The following is a 16,872-nucleotide window of genomic DNA, read 5'->3' on the forward strand; positions in this document are numbered from 1 at the left end:
TGCCTGTAGGCTATGGTAACTGCTCTCGTGTTCCACGTTCCATCCCCAGAACATGTCCTTTCCACGACCAATGGTTCTTACTCCTTATTGATCGCTACTGATCACTCCATGTTGGAAACTATGTCTTTTACATATCTCACCTCATTTAATCTTTGTAACCAAGTGAGGGAGAGACTATCGTTTTATGAATGAGACTGAGGTTCAGAAAGGCTAAGAAACGAGCCCAAGGTCACACAGCACCTTGGTGGCAGTGCTGGATTCAAATAATGATATAACCCCAAAGCCAACCACATACTACTCTAATAGTTTTTTTCTTTAGTCTGCAAATTAGCAACATCCTTAACACCTTACCTTAAATTGTTACTGGGCAAAAATGTGACCTGAAATTCAGGGTTTTCTAATATTAGAAGGGAAATACCCGTTACTCCAGGAACTCTGGGCAGGACCGAGGTTAAACCTGTCAGTTCCTACAGCGGGGGGGGGGGGGGGGGGGAGTCTTCACATCACTGAGCAGAGTCGGGAATCGTCCTGACATCCCAGTCCGATTTTCTGGCACCAAACTTCAAAACAATCTGCTTTGTGGAGATTTCTGGGTCCAGCAGCAGCAGACGGAGCATGTTGTCCTGTAGCACTTTCTGGAAGCGTCTCCCCCAGTCCCTGCCTGGGCGGTCACCCACCAGCCACATCTTGTGGCCCCCTTGCTGACGGGTGCCTCTGGGTGCCCGTGTGGGATGCGGGATGTCTCAGCAGCCAGGCCGGGCTGCTGGGAACGGAGGAAGCTGGGGGGTGGGGAGCAGCCGGGGTGGAGTTGGGGGCGGAGGGGGGTCACAGCCTACTACTCCGCCTTCATACTGTAGAGCCATTCCACAGGCAAAACTTGAAGAGCATCGTGAAAACACACCCCTCCCCCAAGCAAGGCGACTGAAAGAGGCGCCCGCCACAGCGCCACCCCCCCCCCCCCCAGCCGCTCTCCAACAACACAGCAGCCACACGCGTCTCTCACACCCCACGAGCGCACTGTGGATCCTGAGGTCTTTTCTGCTCACGGTACCTTTTCTGTGTGGTCACAACAACTGTAGTTTTTGTGGATGTTAACGTGGGAGAAGTTTTAGACTTCTTCCAGGAAAACGGTTCTCGGGCGGCTATTAGAGACTCCTCCCCGCTGACCACGTTCACCTCCAGGAACCGCCCGATCGTGAAGCTGGAGAAGCAGAGCAGGAGGAGCTCCCTGCAGCGGCCTGGGCTCCTTGAGAAGACAAAACGCATCAGAGTTGTGGTCAGAAGACAAGCGGGCCTGACGGAGTTTCCCTTCGTGCGCGTGTGTGACACGGGCTACGAAACCACGGTCACCCCTAGTTTTTACTAATTCTTCTCAAAGGAAAAAAGGAACTTTCAGAAGAAAGGAACATATCATTTTCCTATGATCAAATCAGCCACATAAGCTGTAATTCTCAAACTTAAGAACAACAGGAAAGACAGTGTCGTCAAGTTTTAATCAGAACACGTACAATGTTACCAGCAATCTTGTTTTCACTTTGCTTTCTGCCCAATTTCCTCCTGCTGCTGTAATTCAGGTTCTACTGGACGCTCCACACATTGTGCTCACCTACTGCCTTTTCACAGATCCCTTATCATCACATTAAAGGGATCCCTTAAAGTGGTGGCACCACATACCGCTGACTGAAGGGCAATCTGTGTGAATGGTCAGTCATCAATGGGTTTGAAGCAAGGTGGCAGTTTAATCAGAGTCACATTTTTTTTTTTTAATTTTTTTTTTTTAACGTTTATTTATTTTTGAGACAGAGAGAGACAGAGCATGAACGGGGGAGGGGCAGAGACAGAGGGAGACACAGAATCGGAAACAGGCTCCAGGCTCTGAGCCGTCAGCCCAGAGCCCGACTCGGGGCTCGAACTCACGGACCGCGAGATCGTGACCTGAGCCGAAGTCGGACGCTTAACCGACTGAGCCACCCAGGTGCCCCCAGAGTCACATTTTAATGACGACGATGATTTATTTACTTTAAGAGAGACTGCACACGCACAAGTGGGGGAAGGGCAGAGAGAGACAGGGAGAGAGAGAATCCCAAGCAGGCTCCAGGCCGTTGGCGCAGAGCCCTATGCGGGGCTTGATCTCACGATCCTGGGATCGTGACCTGAGCTTAGATCAAGTGTTGGACGCTTAACTCACTGACCCACCCAGGTGCTCCCAGAGTTCCATTTTATTTTTTTTATTTTATTATTATTATTTTTTTTAATTTTTTTTTTCAACATTTTTTATTTATTTATTTATTTGGGACAGAGAGAGACAGAGCATGAACGGGGGAGGGGCAGAGAGAGAGGGAGACACAGAATCGGAAACAGGCTCCAGGCTCCGAGCCATCAGCCCAGAGCCTGACGCGGGGCTCGAACTCACGGACCGCGAGATCGTGACCTGGCTGAAGTCGGACGCTTAACCGACTGCGCCACCCAGGCGCCCCCCAGAGTTCCATTTTAGAAAAGATTTAGGGGGCGCCTGGGTGGCGCAGTCGGTTAAGCGTCCGACTTCAGCCAGGTCACGATCTCGCGGTCCGTGAGTTCGAGCCCCGCGTCAGGCTCTGGGCTGATGGCCCGGAGCCTGGAGCCTGTTTCCGATTCTGTGTCTCCCTCTCTCTCTGCCCCTCCCCCGTTCATGCTCTGTCTCTCTCTGTCCCAAAAATAAATAAAAAACATTGAAAAAAAAAAATTAAAAAAAAAAAAAAAAAAAAAAAAAAAAGAAAAGATTTAGAATTAGCAACGTAGAGGACTACTGAGAAAGGAAGAGGCCTGCAGCCCAGATGCCCAGCTGGTGGGACCAGCGGGTGGTGGGGAGCAAGCAGGCAGGGTTGGGGAGCTCAGGATTCAGGAAAGGAGGCAGAGGAGGAGAAGGACCCTCAGGCTCGCCTGCCTGCTGCATGCAGCCTGCACAGGGAGGGAGGCCTCAGCCCCCTGCCCCAGGAGCCTGCATCGGGGCCAGCTGCCCAGATGGAGGCGGAGGGCAAGAAGGCCTCAGCCGAGGGAGCAGGAGTGTGAGGGGAGGGGAGGAGCAGAGGCTGAGAGTGCACAACAGGACCGAGGGTCAGAAGCCGGGTGAATGGGGTGGGGGCAGCGGGTCAGGCTTGGGGAGCAACTCCTCGGGTCGGTAAACTCACTAAAGCCATTTTCTCCCCACTGATTTTTCTCAAGGTTTTGTCTCATCAAAATAGTTAGGAATATTCTATAACCTCCAACCTAGAAGTATCACACAGGAAATCTACAGAGACGAATGTACAAATGTTCCCAAAGTAAACTCCCTCCCAACCCTCCAGCCACGTACTTTGCATCACATATAATCACGATGAGGGTTTTTCCACCTGGAGGGATGAGCCCTCCGGGTTCCAGCTCTGTCGCCTGCTTCCTTGGTATTGCCTTTCCTTTGTCTCCGTTTTCTCCTTTACAGGTACAGTCATCTGGGAGATGGAATTTAAACCAAAATTAGATCAAGGGGTAGGCTGCTCCTGACAGCAGGTGCTCACAGAAACGAAAGCTCACCCACAGACAGGCACGCACACAGCCAAAGCACCAGACAGCAGCGGACGGCGGGCAGCCTTTCCCGAGTTCAGAACCATTCACGGGAACCAGCACGTCTGAAGCACTTCTGGGATCTGTCGAGCTATTTCTGCTCTTCTCCTCAGCCACAAAACATCAGAGAAGAGCCCAGAACCAAAAAGCTCGCAGTATAATCCGCTGCACCGGCTGGAGTGCTCTGGCCACTCGGGCCCCTGGCCCCCCCAAGAGCAGCTTCACTGTCACGCAGGCCCAGCAGGGGACACAGGCAGCCAAGCCCCAGCCGGCCAAACACGGTAACAGGTGAAATGTCTACCTGGAGAGATGTCTCCGTTGTTCACCAAACTTCTCTCTGACGCCTGAGAGGTTTTGTTTTTTTGGTGGCTGTCTAGAAACGTAATATATTTATCTGAAAAATTCTTCTTCTCAGGAATAGGAACAAGAGACCCTGCCGGGCATGTCTGGCCTTTATCCAGCATTTCAAATCTGAATTGTTTAGCTTTATCCCAGCCAGCCAGTTTACAGCTGACTAAGTTTTGAGGAATGTCTCCTTTATTCCTGGAAAAAGAAAATGAGCCATGAATACAGATAAGATCCTGAAGCTAAAATAATCAGCTACCATAAGACACAGAATTCAATCTGATGAATGAGAGATGACTGTAAATACCTTTGAAAGTAAAAAGAACATTTTAGGCTGAAAAACTAAAAGATTTCCATAAAGGAAAAAATGAACAAAGTAAAGTTGGTTCTACCGAAATCCTTTAAAAAATTTTTTTTAAATATTTATTTTTGAGAGACAGCACATGAGTCGGGGGGCAGGGGAGCAGGGGAGGGGCAGAGAGATTGGGAGACAGCGGATCTGAAATGGGCTCCACGCTGACAGCACAGAGCACGACGTGGGGCTTGAACTCATGAACCATGAGATCATAACCTGAGCCGAAGTCAGATGCTTAACCAAATGAGCCACCCAAGCGCCCCTATTCTACAGAAATTCTTAAATCACAATTTAAAACGCGTTAAACATAATTTTATTTGAGTGCTAAACTTACTCTATCCAGATCACCATATTTTTACTTTCTCCTTCTTTTAACGTTCCAAAATTTGTCAACCTCGTGACTTCGATGTCACCTTTGTCCTTCAGTAAAAGTGCTCCACAGAACTCCTCGGCAGTCTCTTCAAAGGCAGAGGAGTCCCTGCAGAGAGCACCCATAGAACAGCATCACTGTGGCAGGCGTCCTGAAGCACCATTCCCCCTTCTCCCCAGCACCCAGGGAACTGGGATGGGGAAGACAGCAGGAGGAACTGCATCCGGAGAGCAGAAGCTCGGCCTTTGCGCTCATCAACTGGGACTGTCTTTTGGACATTCAACTGGGCAGGCAGACTGTGGGTGTGAGTGGGGAGCCCACACGGGGCCAACGCTGTGGAATGGGGTCCAGCTCATGGAGGGAACCCACACACACAGAGCCTTGATGCCCCATGCTGCCCCCAGCAGCCTCTTCTCTGGGCACAGGAAACCTGAGTGGGGTGACAGCACCTAAACTCTCCCAACTCTCCCAGGGCAGAAACACAGGTCTTCTCTGTCCAAGGCAGTACTCCTGGGGCTAGAACAGAGCTGGGCACACAGAGGGCATTTGTTGAGCTTGTGAAGGGCGGGACATTCGTCTGTTACAAACTCGGGAAACGGGCACTGACTGCCCACTGGCTGTGAGTTCCCCGGGATCCAGCAAATTCCCTTCATCCACCGCTCACCTGCTGACCCCCCCCTCTGACCAGCGTCAGCAACGAAGGGGGGACACTTCCCTTGCCTGTGAAGATGACTATTTGAGGAGGTCAACGGTCAAGGGAGAAGCCTCACGCGATCCGTCTGGGATTAGAGGGACCCTCCCCAAGGAGAATGAGCACCCCCAGACCTACATCTGAGTCCACTGCAGCCTGGGGGTCACTTGAGGAGACTCCCCAGAAACTGACCACCCACAGCCGGGGAGCCCACTGGTGGTGCCCCTGCCCACTCAACGATGCTAGTCCACACCCACTGTGAGCCACCACTCCCCTCCAAAACAGAGCAAATCGGTAAGCCACAGGGCATGTTAAGAAGTAAATGTTTAAAAAAAACCCAGATTGGGCAATAAGAATCTAGAAGAGGAGACAAACCGTAAGTCACTGCAATGAATATACTTGACCCTGAGGCTAAGATGGCAACTGCTTTCTGTCGACGATCAGTCGTGGGCCGGACCGGTCATCATCCTACAACCCTCCTGTGCCCAGGGCAATCAGGAGCCTGGTTCAATGCAGTGTTGTTTTCAAGCATTTCTGAGCTCAAACGAAGAGCCAGGGAAGCGCCTGTTTTCACGATATGGGTGTTTCCTTAAATTGGGCGGTGGCTCCAAGTGACCAGTTGCCCACTCCTGCCCCAGGGCTTTGGGCTGCTGCCTGGTGGGAGCAGGACAGAGCTAGCAGGAGGCCCGAGAGCCCAACTCAGATGCGGGCGGGAACCGCTCTCTTCTCGTGGCACCGACCCAGGCAGCGAGTCCTGCCTGTCTCATGCTCGCACCACCGGGTGCGAGCTCCATCAGAGGGAGCTGACACTAGAACTCCTGTGCCTCCCAGGCCTTCTTGGGCTGTGAGAGGAGGTGAGGGCAATGCGTCTGGCTTCACTGCCCCACAGGTGGGCCTGAGTCATTCTCCAGCGGGAAGCAGGGTCCTGTGGGGCAGGGGAACGGGGGGCACTGAGCGGCCAAGGGTGACAGTGACTGCTAGATAGGGTGGGGCAAGGTTCCCACATGGCGGAGTCTCCCCACCCCACACATCTCCACAGCCTTGAGCCAAGCGGTCCATCCTCCTGAGTGTCACGTGCCATCCGTGACCCAGTGGCACTCCCCGCAGTGCTGCTCCTCACAGTCCCCACATGTGCCCCACTCCCGAGGTGCCCGGACAGAGGCAGGTGCTCAGCGCAGAGCAGGACACAGGACACAAATTCCTCCCGGCATAGAACCTGCATTCTAAGTTTATACTCTAAGAGAGGATAAACAGAATCACTAAGGGACACGTAGAGCAAGCTCACTGGAGGTTAAGTGCTAAGGAGAGAAAGCGGCCAGAGGACAGGGCAGGAGGCAGGGCAGGGCTGCCATTTACACTGGGAGCTCAGGGGAGGCCCCACTGTGTGTCATACACACACGTGGACAAGGTGGGAGGTTACTGGGGCCATAGAATGAAAGAAATTCAACAATTCTAAGAACCTACTATGTTCAACACTTTAAAAAAAAAACACGCCAACCTGTGAAAGACGAACAAAAGATTTAAGAACCCACCAGAATGTGAACACTGCCAATAAGACTAAGAGTTAAGAAGGAACCATTAACTCGAACTTCAATCAGACACAGAGACCGCTGAAAACCTTCCAGAAGATACTCTCCCTTTAACTACCCACTTCAGGATTTGGACAGGCTATGACCTGAGGTTACTCAAGCAACTCTTAAAATACACTTACATTGGGCCTCTCCCTTCCCAGAGAAGAAAGCCATTTCCCCATTACCGTCTTTTCACTGGGGTCATGCACAGGGCTCTCCAGACGTAGCATGACTGGCTGCTCTCCACCACCACGGCACTGACCATGTCATGTCTTCGAGGCACATATCCTTCAGCAAGTTTCAGAGAGTCCAAGGTGAAAAAGACGCTGTCGTCTATCACCCCGTTTTTCCCACAGAGGCTAGAAATGCAGACCTGTGAGCACAGCAGCAGACAGCTGTTCAGACGTTTGCGTGCCGGGGGCCTCCCTCCAAGACCAGAAACACTTGTTGAACCGAGGGGCAACACCTTCCCTGGACCCCACTGTAGACCAAGTCCAACCTCTGGCAGGGGTGGGGGGGCTGGTCTCAGAGAAGCAAAGCCATGATGATTTCATGAACGTGGAAGGACCCCGGAGCCAAGGCCGAGGTAGCACGGTGGGAGCGTGTCAGGCAGCACCCTCAGCCCCAGTGTCCAGTGGCCAAGCACACCCGCTGTCACGGGCAGGCACCAGTCCCGCACCCACCCCACTCAGTCCCAGCGGTCACACTTTCACATGCTGTGTCAACGACAGAGCTTAGAGTTTCACGGGATGAGTGAGCCAGGCGACCTCCGATTCCGTCCCCGCGGAAACCAGTGCTCTCGGCAGGGAAACGGGGGCTTTTTGGCCAAGACTGAGCCTTACTTAGCTTGACTTCCCAACGCACCCAGGAGAAGCCTGGGCTGTGGAAACTCAGGAAGATGAGGGCAAGCGAGGGCCAACACCTACCCTGTCCATGCGCTTGTACCTCAGCGGCTTCACGGAGATGGCCTCGCTGATCCATGTGCCTGGCCGGATCCAGTACTCTGCCTCCACCCAGTCTCCCTTGCAGGGCTCGAAACCTGCAAGCAGGGAAACCATGGTGCTTACTCAGTAATGCTGGTAATTATCAATGTGTGCAATTCATTCTGAAGTTCTGATTCACTGAAACCAGTTCCGTCCTCTCTAACGAGCAGTTTACTAATCTTAGTTCTCATCTAGGTTCACCCACTTGAACGGAGCAGACGATGTTACAAGACCAACCTTTCCGCAGCTTTACCTTCTCTTGCCTGCGAGGGCGAGGGCAGGGAAATCGGGGAGGGCTGTGGCCAGCGCGGTCACACACCTGGGCCGTAGGGTCTCAGGATCCTATCTGCTTTCAGATGGCGCCCACTGTTTTCAGAAGTATTAGTAATGACTGCAGCAAAACAAGCTGAGCAGCAAGTTTCTTACACCTCCAGCTTCTAGGGAGGGCAGGCACATGTGTGGTTTCTCTACTAGGTGGGCACGCCTCTGTGCCAACTCTTTCCAGAAACAGTGTGAGTCCCCTCCCCGTCAGGTACACACAGACTACTCGGTGACAAAGGGAAGTGTGCTCAGACCTGAGAGTTGGGGAGCACTCTGTGCCCCTGCCAGATCCCGGGTGTGCCAGGTAGCTGTGCCGTGGCCTGCAGGATGCCAGGTGCCACTGGGCCACAACTGGCAGGGTGGGTGGGAATGTTGGGGAACTGTAGGTTCAGTGACATGACATGGCTTAACCTTCCCGAGGTAAAACACAAGTGGTCTGAACAGGTTTGCTATGATGCTTGGTGTAAAGCTACTACCGATTAGAACCTTTTTGTTACTTTGCAATAAGTACTTCTTTTAAAAATATTTCATTTTTCTAAGTAGGCTCCACCCCCGACGTGGGGTTCAAACCCATGACCCCAAGATCAAGAGTCACACGCTCTACCGACTGAGCCAGCCAGGTGCCCCCGCGATAAATACTTTCGACAGCAATCAGTTCAAAAAACAAAAGTGCATAATTTAAAACTGACTTTGTTTCTCATGAAAGCTGGTGATCAACACCTAGAGCCCAAACATCTGCTGACATCTACGGATCAGCACGAGGGCCACGGGGGCAGCACTGGCGGTAAGAAACCAGAAGAGACAAACGTGCTGGAGCACCGGCTTCCACGTGAGGTGGTATTTTAAGAGGACAGTCCCAGAAGCACAATTTAACAGACCGTAGAGACACGTTCATATGCTGTTTGATAAACCACGGCTTCGCTTATCAAATAACTGTTTAATACAATTCTGCTAAATTTTTATTCCAAATCTCTTAGACACACGTGAAAAATGGAGCCATGTGTCAGTTGGATGAAAGTTACTTCAAAGCGAAAACAGTGAAGCAAATTCAAGTGACAGTTTGATTTTCTTTCCCCATCAGAATTATGGAATCAGAGTAAAGACTGTGGAAGATCACTCTGTTGAAGGAAAAATTTCTGATGTCACTGTGAATTCAGTTTAGAAATTCAACACTGGAGGTAACGTTATTTGTTTCTATAGTACAACATGAGTACAAGTTTTGGTAAAACAGTAATAAAGCACCATCACACAGACAAGATCCTGACACGTTAAACAAGCGAACGGGCAGAAATGTACTTGGAACCGTGGTGTGTCAAGGCACGCTCGCTTCCACACGTGCCGCGGTGTCCAATGAGCTGGGACACAAGCTGTAGCAGTTGAGATTCAGCTGCATTCACAGACACATAAAGGCAGCCGAACCATCAAACTTCTAAGACGAAACTCATCTTCACAAAGCAGTCGACCACGCTGGGTCTGGCAGCCCTGGGGCGTCTGCTGCTCCACCCTCTGAATTCCGCAGATGTTTGAACCTTTGCAGACGCTCTTTGCAAATCAACCCAACCTACGATGGTGCTCCGTTTCGTTTTTTAAGTGAGACCTCTAAATTTCGGTTACGCTTTGTTCAAAATCAGTTGGGAATATTTAATCCAAGTACTGAATAAAATGCGGAACCAAAAATTTTCAGCTTTTGAAGTCTTTTGTAAATTGCAGTTATCAAAAATACAGCTTGAGGCAGCCTGGGTGTCTTAGTCGGTTGAGCATCCGACTCTTGATTTTGGCTGAGGTCATGGTCCTGGGGTTGTGGGATCGAGCCCTGTACTGGGCTCCGCACTGAGCGTGGAGCCTGCTTAAGATTCTCTCCCCCATCCCCCAGCTCGTGTTCTCCTGCAGGAAGGAATGAAGAGAGAAAGAAAGGAAGAGAGAGAGAAAGAGAGAAAGAAAGAAAGAATGGAAGAAAGAAAAAGACAGACAGACAGACAGAAAGAAAGAAAGAAAGAAAGAAAGAAAGAAAGAAAGAAAGAAAGGAAGAAAAAAGGAGACACAGCTAGTAAACAGGAAGACAGTGACACTGATCTGCACCAAAGCAACGGAGGAAATGAAACAATGAGATCCCAGGAGCCTGCATGGCACACGCAGATTAAAGCTGAAGTCTTATGATTGGATTCAACACTATCCCAACTTGTGTCAAAAGAGTCTTCTAGGGGCACCTGGGTGGCTCAGTTGGTTGAGCATCCCACTCCGGCTCAGGCATGATCTCGTGGTTTGTGGGTTTGGGCCCTGCGTTGGGCTCTGTGCTGACAGCTCGGAGCCTGGAGCTTGCTTCAGATTCTGTGTCTCCCTCTCTCTCTGCCCCTCCCTAGCTCATGCTCTCTCTCTATCAAAAATCAACATTAAAAAAAAATTTTTAAAAAGAGTCTTCTAACAAAGCCCTTTACTTAAAAAAAGAAAAGTTTATTTATTTTGAGACAGAGCAAGCACACGTGGGGGGAGGGGGAAGAGAGAGAGGAAAAGAAATCCCAAGCAGGCTCCTCACTGCAGCACAGAGCCTGAAATGGGGCTTGAACTCACGAACCATGAGATTATGACCTGAGCCAACATCAAGAGTTGGACACTCAACCGACTGAGCCACCCAGGCACCCCAAAGCCCTTTACTTTTTATTGGGTAAGTGGATATTCTGCGATGGAATGAATGAAATTGGTGAGGCCTATAAATTTACAATATCCAAATTTGGTGTAGCATTCAAAAAAATCATAGAGACAACTTATTTGATAGGTTTTAGTTTATGATAATATTTGAATACCTTTGTACTCATAAAGGCAAACAAGACAAAACAAAAAACCAGTACCTGTGAAAACATCTGGCCTGAGATAGTTATACATTTCAAAAGAAAAAACCCTGGACTTGTATCTTACATTTAGCAGAACTTGTTCTGAGCTTACTAGTATTTCCTCAATTAAAAACGTTACGGGCTACAGGGAGAGCCAATCAAAGGTTTCAGTTTCACATTCATCAACCATACAATACCACTTTGAAGAAGATTCCAGACCACTGTATAAAAAAATAAAATTAAGACACTGAAAAATACGTATTATTTTTTAGAATACCAGTGACATGGTGTTACAAACACCGAGAAACTAAGATATTACGTACCAAGAATGCAATGACCGAGTAATAAATATTAAGCTGTTTTAATGGACCCAAGTATTTTTTTTCTAAAAAGAATTTCAGGTTTTGCAATTTCCGAATTATGCTACTTTAAAGGTCCACCACTATAGTAAGATCAATCTGTTAATTGATACGCAACTATTTCAAAAATGATTTAATTTTAATTAATTTTAACACCCTTTTCTACAGCTCACCTGTGTACCAATCTTGATCCTAACTTATCTGGTCACCCTGGCTATAGCTCTGGCCACTGGAGAGGAATACAGCCACAGTCACAGCGTGAGGTGGGAGTGTGATCCTAACCTCGCTCCCCTCTCTTCTGCTGACTGGTGGGTGCTGGCTAATCCCAACCAGAAGCCAGAGGGCCAGGCTGGGCAGTCCATACTGGGCAGGCCTAGGGGCAGAGTGGGGTGGTTGCAGAAAGGCATCAGAGACTGTGTGGTTCCAAAGGATAAAGAACTCTGGCCAAGGGAGAGGGTGGGTGTCAGAGATCTGTTTCGACCCAGGAAGGAGGGGGGCCAGCGATTGGGTAGAGGTTTTCAGACAGAACATCTGGGGACCTCAGGGACATTGCAGATGAAGAGCAGTCCCTGTAGAGGCACACTGGTCACTAAAGAGCACCCTGACGCAGGGCACAGCACCCTGTATGACGTGTGTGGCATTGGGTTCTTGGGCCTAGTGAAAGATCTCAGAAGGGATCCAAGGGATTCACTCTTTATCTCACAAGTGGGTCCGTAAATCAGTTTAATGCGAAAGTAAAGAAACAACCTGACTAATGACCCAGGCTGAGAGCTCAGGCCACACTGGTTATGTGGATATGCAGGTGCCATTGGGCTGACCAGTGCTTACCTTGGAAATAAAGAAGAAAGAAGCAGATCCGTCGTACAGACTTTAGACCCCATTAGGCCAGTGATTCCCACCCAGGGCCATTGTGTCCCCCAGGGGCCACGTGGCAGCCGTGTCTGCAGACGTTCTGGAGTGTCATAGCCGGGGGTTGGGATGGCAGTTACTTGCATCTAGTGGGCAGAGGTCAGGGATGCTGCTAAACACACTGCATAAGTCACAGGCCGGTCACCACAACCGAGTGACCAGCCTCAAATGTTACAGGACAGAGCACGACAGAGCCTGCTTTAGGCTGGGTGTTTAACTCCCTTTCTGCCTTGGCCAAAACGGTTAAGGATTCAATGGATATTCATGTGTAAAACGGCTTGAGCCCTACTACTGATGTTAGGAATTCCTATGAGTAGAAAATAGGGCACCTGGCTGGCTCAATGGGTAAAGAATGTGACTCTTGATCTTGAGGTTGTAAGTTCGAGCCTCATACAGAGGGCAGAGTTTATGTTAAAAAAAAAAAAAAAAAAAAAAAAAGAATTCCCATGAGTGTTATTTTTGGGCCTAGATCTGAAATGTCATCCACAAAACTGGGCTGATGGCCACCACTACCCCTGTAGTCCGAGACTTCGGGGAGCCAGCGATCCTGAGACCCTACCTCCCACCTTCACTGTTCAATATTCACAGGTTCCCACCTCTCCCCAGTGACACCCCTTCCTCAGTCACATCTTGTCATCCTCCTCTGCTCAAGGTACTGTACATAACTGAACTGACTCACCCAGGTTACCTTGGAAGGTTTGGGACATCGTCTGTGCTTCACCTGGACCCTCCCCACAGAGCCCTTGGTCTGCTCTGCCCTCAGGGAGGCTGAGCCTTCCCGTGCCCTAGAGGCACCCCAAGCCGGTCCGCCTCCTGTCCCATCACGTCACTCACGCAGTTCTCGCAGAGCAGAGAACACCGTACTGTCGACTCCCCCTCCCACCAGAACAGATTCTACGAGCAGTGGGTCGGGAGACGGCCTTCCAACATCTGCTGAATGGCTGCCAAGAAAGAGACAGCATATTCTGACTCTCCCTTAGGGGAACAAAACACCTAGCCCAATTCTTCCTCTTCTTACCTCCAGATCAGACATTCGCATGGCAGCCTGCCTCCTGTTCTCGTAAATAAAGCTGCACCTTTCCACTCAGGCGCTGCTGACCGCTGTGTCCACGCTAGCACCAACCCAGAGGTGAGGAGCTAGCAGAGAGCACGTGGCCCACAAGCTCTACCACCTGGCCTTACCCAGAAAAGGTCTGCAACCTCTGCTTCGGACTCCCGTTACCTTTTTTCATGTCGTGTTTTCTCTTTCAAGAATGTTCTTCTTGCTGTCTATGGCAGGTCATCAACAATTTGGACTCTCTCAGCTCAAGAAGACGGGAGACTGTGCTGGGAAATCCCTCCACCTATGCCTCAGGTGCCAGTCCTCGTGGTGAACTATTTCTGTACCTTCCAGCAATCGCTGCAGCATGAACCATGTCCCAGTCTGGGAGTGACTTCCTACTGGCATAGTTACAGGGACCTAGGGATTCCCTTTGGAGCTGAGCAACTGTAGGATCAGTTTTTCCAGAACTGAGAGTTTCTCTGACAGAACAGAAAATTTTAAATCCCAGCCACCTAACAATTTCATTCCAGAAACTCCTGGGGTTATCAATAAAGGTCAGAGTCCTGGCTTTTACATCCGAGGAAAGCAGACAAGCAAGCTGCCTGGTGGGCTGACCTAATTGCCCTCCTGCACTGGGCTCCCTGGCAGCCAAGGTGGGAGAGAATTCCGGCTCTTCTCCGTGTCTCTATGTGGGGCTGGCAGGGTGAGCAGCTGGAATTCAGCTCAAGAAGCACCTCCTCCAGGCAGCTTTTCCAATTCCTGCCCAATCCCAAGACGCGTACAGGTCTGTCTCTCCTTGGGAGACAGCAGGTACACAATAAATGGTAGTTGAGTCAAACTCAAAAATGGCATTAACAAATTATTCATTTAGATATAAAAACAAAATTTGAGTTCAGCTAAAAAAAAAAAACCAACCCGACACATACTTGTGGAGAGGTACAAAGTTATCCCCAAGCCCTGTGTTAACCCATTTGAAGTACTGTGAGAACAACAGTCCCCTTATACGTCTGCAACACTGTTGACTTACGGCAGGAACAATACTTCTGTGGAAAGAACAATTACCCGGAAGATTGTGACTCCATTCAACAAATGACACAAAACAAATCACAGCAGTCTATACCACCTACACCACTTGGAGCCAGTGCCTGGTGAAGCCGTTCTAGTCTAAAACCCTCTCAACAAACAAAGCATGCTCAAATTTGACCCTTTCAATATGTATAGCCATCTCAAATCTCAGTCATAAAATTTTAAAAAACCCCACAAAACCTAACCTTAAATTTAAGTAGAAACCCATCTGACGTACCTTCACAAACACTCTCCAGAGAGAAGTACGTGGTCTGACTGATGTAGCCAGCACCTTCCATCAGCGACGTCACACAGCCAATCAGCACTCGGGGGCTGGAGTCTGACAGCCCTCTGCTGTGGTTTTTGCCGTCATCTTCCCATTTATCAGAGACAGCTTCCACCTGTAAGACAAGCGAACCACTATTCAAACCATAAGAGGACCACAAGAAAAGCAAACTGCAGGCCAGTATCTCTTAGGACGTAAGTATTAAAAATGCTCCATCAAATACCAGCAAACCAAATATGGCAGTGTTTTAAAAGGGTTACACACCACAACCAAGGCGGGTTTATTCAGAATGCAAAGACAGTTCAACATACCAGTCGATATAATACACCTCACACTGGGTAGGCATTTGACAAAACAAAATCCTCTCACGAGAGAACACTCAAACCAGGAACGTAAGACTTCCTCAACATAATAAAGCCCGTGTGTGAAAAACCCACAACTAGCATCACACTCAACGATGGTAAGACTAAAAGCTTTCTCCCTAGGATAAGGAACTAGGCAAGGATTTTGCTACCTCTGTTTAAAAAAAGTGTTGAACGATATTTAGTCTTCCAATCCATGAGCACGGAATGTTTTTCCATTTCTTTGTATCTTCTTCCATTTCCTTCATAAGCTTTCTATAGTTTCCAGCGTACAGATCTTTTACATCTTTGGTTAGGTTTATTCCTAGGTATTTTATGATTCTTGGTGCAATTGTGAATGGGATCAGTTTCTTTATTTCTTTCTGTTGCTTCATTATTGGTGTATACCAATGCAACCCAAAGCAATCTACACATTCAATGCAATCCCAATCAAAATTGCACCAGCATTCTTCTCAAAGCTAGAACAAACCATCCTAAAATTTGTATGGAACCACAAAAGACCCCGAACAGCCAAAGTAATTTTGAAGAAGAAAACCAAAGCAGGAGGCATCACAATCCCAGACCTTAGCCTCTACTACAAAGCTGTAATCATCAAGACAGCATGGTATTGGCACAAAAACAGACACATAGACCAATGGAATAGAACAGGGACCCCAGAACTGGACCCACAAATGTATGGCCAACTAATCTTTGACAAAGCAGGAAAGAGTACCCAATGGAAAAAAGACAGCCTCTTTGGCAAATGGTGGGAGAACTGGACAGCAGCATGCAAAAGGATGAAACTAGACCGCGTTCTTACATCATTCACAAAAATAAACTCCAAATGGATGAAAGACCTGAATGTGAGACAGGAAACCATCAAAACCCCAGAGGAGAAAGCAGGAAAAAACCTCTTTGACCTCAGTGCAGCAATTTCTTACTCAACACCTCTCCAAAGGCAAGGGAATTAAAAGCAAAAATGAACTATTGGGACCTCATCAAGATAAAAAGCTTCTGCACTGCAAGGGAAACAGTCAAAAAAACGAAAAGGCAACTGATGGAATGAGAAAAGATATTTGCAAATGGCATAACAGATAAAGGGCTACAAAAATCAGTTGTATCTATATGCGTTTGCAATGATCATTCCAAAAAAGGAAATTAAGAAAACAATTCCATGGGGCACCTGGGTGGCTCAGTCAGTTAAGTGTCCAACTTTGGCTCAGGTCATGATATCATGGTTTTGAGTTCGAGCCCCGTGTCAGGCTCTGCACTGGCAGCACAGAGCCTGCTTGGGATTCTCTCTTTCCCCGCCTCTCTCTTCACCCCTCCGCCATGCACGTGTGCGCTCTCTCAAAATAAACTTAAAAAAGAGAAAACAATTCCATTTACAATACCATCAAAAAGAGTAAAACACTTAGAAATAAAGTTGACCAGGGGCACCTGAGTGGCTCAGCTGGTTAAGTGTCTGACTTCGGTTCAGGTCATGATCTCAATTTGTGAGTTCGAGCCCCACGTCAGGCCCTTATGCTGACAGCTCAGAGCCTGGAGCCTGCTTCAGATTCTGTGTCTCCCTCTCTCTCTGCCCTTCCCCCCTCACACTCTGTCTCTCTTTCTCTCTCTCAAAAATAAATAAACATTAAAAAAAAAAAGCAAAGGCAATTAAAAAAAGGATAAATTGGATTTCACCAAAATTTAAAACCTCGGTGTACTGAAGGATACTATCAAGAAATACTGGAAAACTAACCCACAGAATATGAAAAATATTTTGTAAATCACTTATCTGTTAAGAGATTAACATCCAGAATATGTAAATTCTTTTTTTTTTTTTTT

At 48.7% G+C, this 16,872-nt stretch overlaps 1 protein-coding gene across 3 annotated transcripts in view; it reads right to left on the minus strand.

Annotated features, from left to right (window-relative positions):
* MOV10L1 (Mov10 like RISC complex RNA helicase 1) overlaps positions 1-16,872 on the minus strand; it is a 73,317-nt gene that overhangs the window by 46,593 nt on the left and 9,852 nt on the right. For all 3 annotated transcript variants that reach the window (XM_058740937.1, XM_058740936.1, XM_058740938.1), the window contains exons 3-9: positions 14,654-14,816; positions 7,835-7,947; positions 7,094-7,281; positions 4,611-4,754; positions 3,878-4,119; positions 3,332-3,464; positions 1,052-1,246 (exon numbers count right to left, since the gene is read on the minus strand). In XM_058740937.1, coding sequence (XP_058596920.1) covers positions 1,052-1,246; positions 3,332-3,464; positions 3,878-4,119; positions 4,611-4,754; positions 7,094-7,281; positions 7,835-7,947; positions 14,654-14,816 — 1,178 coding nt within the window. The remainder of the gene's footprint in view (positions 1-1,051; positions 1,247-3,331; positions 3,465-3,877; positions 4,120-4,610; positions 4,755-7,093; positions 7,282-7,834; positions 7,948-14,653; positions 14,817-16,872) is intronic.

This window comes from Neofelis nebulosa, chromosome 8, assembly GCF_028018385.1.
Source record: "Neofelis nebulosa isolate mNeoNeb1 chromosome 8, mNeoNeb1.pri, whole genome shotgun sequence".
In the NCBI taxonomy this organism is placed as follows: domain Eukaryota; kingdom Metazoa; phylum Chordata; class Mammalia; order Carnivora; family Felidae; genus Neofelis; species Neofelis nebulosa.